The sequence below is a fragment of the Zea mays genome, chromosome 2 (assembly GCF_902167145.1).
Source record: "Zea mays cultivar B73 chromosome 2, Zm-B73-REFERENCE-NAM-5.0, whole genome shotgun sequence".
NCBI classification, from domain to species: Eukaryota; Viridiplantae; Streptophyta; class Magnoliopsida; order Poales; family Poaceae; genus Zea; species Zea mays.
The window spans coordinates 54102989-54108237 of NC_050097.1; the positions used below are offsets into that span (position 1 = coordinate 54102989).

Sequence of the window (5249 nt, forward strand, 5' to 3'; positions counted from 1 at the left end):
TTAATATAAATAGTTATGTTGATCATCAAACACCAAAACACTTGCAGTGATTAGGGCATTAAAACAACCAAAATAGCACAAAACATAGTCACTGCAGTTCTGAAGCGTAGAACAATCCATTGAAGACCGGAACATGCTCCCAAATCATCCTGCTACAAAACTTGGTACAGCAAGGTAACAAACAAAGGTTTCACAGTTTGATGATTTTGACAAATGGGACTTTCGCTGCACCGCAGCACCTTACGCCTTGAGCTTACCAAAGAACCTCTGCTTCTCATCGGTAGTCTGGAAGCGACCGTGCCCAAATTTGGACGATGTGTCAATGAACTTGAGCTTGATCTCCTCCAGCGCCAGCCGGGAAGTCTGCTTCAGGAGGGACTGGCGGAGGGTCACCACCCTCTTCTTTGGACCCACACAGCATCCCTTGATCATCAGGTAGTCACCCTTCACGATACCATAGTGGGGGAAGCCACCCATGGGAGTGATGTCCTTCTCGGTCCTGCAAATGGCAGCAATTCGTAACCAACAAGAGCAACAAAGGTAAACAGATTGTGCAAGTTAGTACAAGAAGCTCAGAAATAGTACCTGTCAAACTCTGTGGAGGCATCGTGGGTCTCTTGTCCAGCCTTGCCGATCTTGTAGACCTTCTTGTTCATCTCAGTGCGGTGGTGGTACCCATTCTGACCAGCACGGGCAACCGTATACGAGACCCTAGCCGGATGCCATGCACCGATACAAGCAACCTTGCGGAGACCCCTGTGGGTTTTGCGGGGAAGGCGGGTGACACCCCAACGAGTGACCACACCCTCATAACCTTTACCTTTGGTCACACCAATGATGTCAATCATCTCATCCTTCTGGAAGACAGCATCAACAGGGACCTCTTTCTCAAAAAATTTATAGCCGTAGTCCACCTTGTCAGCAATGGTACCACCATTGACCTGAATCTCCATCAGGTGAGCCTTCTTCTGCTTCAAACCCTTCATCTTCCTAATCTAAAAGAAAGAAATACACAAGAGGTGAGAGTTGGCTAATACCTAGTGCCTCAGAAAAAAAAATCAATTTTCAATTATATGAAAGATAGGCCTACTTCCCTCCAGGCACTGAGGTACAATAGAAGTTTAAATTTAATAACAAGACAAGGATTGTAACATCACAGAAGAACTCAACATGATCATTGATAGATAATACAATGGAAGTTGAAACTTATATATATAGAAAACAAAAAATGGTTATTTACATGTAAATGTTCATTTGGCTACACAAAGATTGCATAAGCAGGAATAATGAAGCCAAATAAAAGACCAAGAGTAATTGCATTATCAATCATTAAGAAACTTTGTTCCTACAAACATGAATGAGCAACAAAGCACAATTAAGCTTCTTACCTGGGTATGAGCAATGACACGGATAACAGAAGCATATTTCTTCATCTTCTCAAGCTGCAGCTGAATTTCCTTCTTGCCAGCATCATTTTCATATTTGAGAGCATACTTTGTGAAAGCCTTCTTCTTGCTCTTGCACCAGTTCTTGTAGAACCTTCTCCTCACTTCTTCGCTAAGATGTTGGGCCCAAACAGAGTTGAGTGTGCGGAGGCCACGAGGAGTCTTCACATATGCCACGAGCCCAACAATGACAAGAGGAGGGGTTTCAATGATGGTAACAGCCTCACAAGTTTCCTTCTTATGGAGTTCTGAAGAAATCAAGTAGGAAGAGCAGTTACGATAATGGAGTGAAATGGTATCCATGTACTCGAGATTCATGGGTGCAAGCAGTTGTGGATATTCAAACAGAAAAAACTGTTGCTTTGAGTAAGTGTAAGTCTATGGGCCTGTGAAGAAATAGGTGTGTGGCTTATCATCTAAAGTTAAAACTGCTGGTCAGAAATCAAATCGTGCTTATGTTACAATTCATTTTTCAGATATCAAAAAACTGGACTATGTGATCAACTTAATTGATTAATAAAAAAGAAGGGGGTGGACATACTGGATCCTGGCTTCTCAACCTCACGGACAATGTGAGTCATGCCAGCCTTGTAGCCAAGGAAGGCAGTGAGATGGCAAGGCTTCTTGGGGTCATCCCTGGGAAATGACTTCACTGCAAAAACAGGAAAACGAGTATCAGATTTTGGACATTAAGTAAACCTGCCAAAGGAATATGCATACCATACAAAACAGGTAAAAGCACTTAGCGCAGCATGGCAAAACAAACCATAGTTTAATATTCATAGCAACAAAAATTCAATTGTACAACTCGTTTTCAGATTATACATAATGTTGGATTGAACTTATATACAATAGATAATCCTTCACTGACGGAAGACAACCCTATGAAAATTATTACTTAACACCACTACCGGAGTACAGTTTGTTTAAATAGAAGGAAGATAAATAATACTTCAAGTTCTAAAGGTTGAAGGGTAGAACATTTCAGATAACATGAATCGGGACAAGGCAAGCGAACAAGGAGGGAGTAAGAGATGCGCGCGTACCCTTGCCGCGGTGGCGGGAGGAGCGCTTCCTGGGAAGGAAGCCGAGGGAGCCGTGCCTCGGGTGCTCGAACTTACGGTGCGACATCCTGCCCTCCTCCTCTTCCTTACCTGCAGGAGATCACAACAAGCCCATCAGATCCGCCGCGAGCTCAACATGGGCGGCTCGCCGCGCGGCGACGAAATGGCCGCCGACGGCGACCAAGGCGAGTCGAGGTGGGAGGAGGAGATGACGCCGGCGGCGGATTCGTTATATTCATTCACCTGTAGTGGGTGGCGGCGCAGAAGTGAGGAGCCACAATGCGCGTAAACCCTAGGAGAGGTTAGTTATATATATAAAGGGGTCCCAGTGCGAGGGTTTCAATCACGCCGGACCGAAATGCTCTGTGAAATATGGCTTATTGCTCTGACCTTCTGACATAGGTACTGTGGATCGGCCTAGTACTCCATTTAAAATATGGACCGTCCACTTTTATTTAAAAATGTCTCTATATTTCGTTTTACTATCTTACTGATATAGTTTTACTTTATTATAATGTAAAAAACGCAGCGTGTCTTTGGACAACGGATATATTGTTACAAAAGAATCCAAAAAAAACTTCTCGTTTTTTTAATTCTTGAAAAGGAAAATATGCTTAATTATTTCCTATAATCGATTTTGATGGTTGACGTCCATCACAAACCATGTGGACTAATTAGTTTGATTAGATGTTGCTTATCTCAGGTGCATAAGGTTCAACATAAACCAAGAAAGAAATTAAGTTAGGGACTCAACAAAGTTTGGAGCAAAGACTTGAGAGTGTGTGCCAGTGGCGCACCAAACACTGTCCGGTGTCCCAGGCCAAGCACCACTCCAACAGGTCGCTCTCGGTTTTTTCTAATGGGTGTTCCGCTATAATTTATCGGACTGTCTGGTGTGCATCGGACATATCCGATAAGACAACGGAGCAACGGTAACCTAGCGCTCAACGGTCGACTGCGTGAACAGTAAAAGAGCATAGTGCAGAAGTAAGATGTCAGGCTGCGAAGTCAGAACGCACCAGACATGTCCGGTGCAACTACAAGACAAAGAACTTCAATGGTCAACCGCTCCAAACCCAACGGCGTGCTAACGTGGCACGCACCGGACAATGAACAGTGCCCTGTCCGGTACACCACCGGACTGTCCGGTGCGCCATCGACAGCAACGGCTAGAATAGTGGTTGGGGTTATAAATACCCTCAACCACCTCCATTCAAGCCATCCAAGTTTTCTGAACTCAACATTCATTGCAAGAGCAAAAGACTTCACTCCAAGACACATTCAATAGATCAAATACTCTCCAAGCCTCCAAATCAACTCAATTCCTTAGTGACTTGAGAGAGGTTGTGTTATTTTGTTGCTCTTGTTGCATGGATTGCTTTTTTCCTTTCTATTCCCATTTCTCTAAGTGCTTTGTAAAGCTAGCAAGAAACACCTAAGTGTGTGGTGATCCTTGCGGGGTCTTAGTGACCCAAGTGATTAAGGAGAAGCCTCGACCGGTCTGTGTGACCGATTGAGCGAGGGAAAGGGTTGAAATAGACCTCGCCTTTGTGGCCTCCTCAATGGGGACTAGGTTCTTTGGAACCGAACCTCGGTAAAACAAATCACCGTGTTATACTTGTGTTGATTTCCACTTGATTTGTTTTCCCTCTTTCCTCTCTCTAAAGTTCCCTTGCTCATATTGTTTTGAGTTTGCTCCCAAACGTTATCCGCATTGATTGAGCAACTCTAAGCAAGGAGAACTATCTTTCGAACTCCTATTTAATTCTAACGCTAACTTTGGCCTTAGTGCGTGTTTAAAGTTTGTAAAATTCAGGTTTCGCCTATTCACTCCCCTCTAGGCGACTTTCAATTGGTATTAGAGCTAGTGCTTCATTAAGAGTCTAACAAACTCGAAGTGATGTCTAGATATCACGCTAAGAGGAAGATCGTTACCGGCAACAAGGCCATAGGCTCGAGAAGGACTCTATAAAGGGAGTCCGGAGACAAGTACAAGGAGGAATCCTCTTCTTCCATCAAGTCATATAGGAAGGGTGACAAGAAGAAAAAGAAAATGAAGAAGGTGGTCCACTACGAGACTGACTCTTCATCACCTTCCACATCCGACGCCGAGTCTACAACTTCGAAGCGCCACGAGCATAAGAAGTATAGTAAGATGCATCTACGCTATCCTCGCATTACTAAATGTGCTCCTTTACTTTCGATACCCCTAGGCAAATCACCACATTTTGATGGTGAGGATTATTGTATGTGGAGTGATAAAATGAGGCACCATCTAACCTCACTCCACAAAAGCATATGGGATATTGTTGAGTTTGGAGCACAGGCACCACAAGTGGGCGACGAGGACTACGACTCGGACGAGGCCACCCAAATAAGGCATTTTAATTCCCAAGCAACTTCTATACTCCTCGACTCCTTGTGTCGAGAGGAGTATAATAAGGTGCAAGGGTTGAAAATGCCAAAGAAATTTGGGACGTCCTCAAAACAGTGCACGAGGGGGACGAGGTGACCAAGATCACCAAGCGCGAGATGATCGAGGGAGAACTCGGTCGATTCGTCCTCAACAAAGGAGAGGAGCCACAAGCGATGTACAACCGACTCAAGACAATGGTCAATCAAGTGCGCAACCTCGGGAGCACAAAATGGGATGACCATGAAATGGTCGAGGTTATTCTTAGATCTCTTGTTTTTCGTAATCCCACTCAAGTGCAACTAAACCGTGGAGATCCAAGATATA

At 44.3% G+C, this 5249-nt stretch overlaps 1 protein-coding gene across 2 annotated transcripts; it reads right to left on the minus strand.

The window, feature by feature from the left end:
- LOC101027258 (60S ribosomal protein L3) lies at window positions 1-2909 on the minus strand. 2 transcript variants are annotated; one of them, XM_008670372.4, is made up of 6 exons: window positions 2753-2909; window positions 2492-2599; window positions 1987-2097; window positions 1389-1693; window positions 586-995; window positions 1-499 (listed from the first exon to the last, which is right to left on the minus strand). In XM_008670372.4, exons 2-6 carry the CDS (start codon window positions 2574-2576, stop codon window positions 241-243), a joined length of 1170 nt encoding a protein of 389 aa, XP_008668594.1. In that variant the 5' UTR covers window positions 2577-2599; window positions 2753-2909; the 3' UTR covers window positions 1-240.
- Window positions 2910-5249: the final 2340 nt, after the last annotated feature.

Excerpts from the sequence above, each read along its gene's own strand:
- LOC101027258 (XM_008670372.4), bottom strand. The coding sequence starts at position 2,576 with ATGTCGCACCGTAAGTTCGAGCACCCGAGGCACGGCTCCCTCGGCTTC. Across the intron at positions 1,694-1,986 it reads GGTTGAGAAGCCAGGATCCA|AACTCCATAAGAAGGAAACT; the intron begins GTATGTCCACCC and ends TGATTTCTTCAG. Across the intron at positions 996-1,388 it reads GTGTCATTGCTCATACCCAG|ATTAGGAAGATGAAGGGTTT; the intron begins GTAAGAAGCTTA and ends TCTTTCTTTTAG.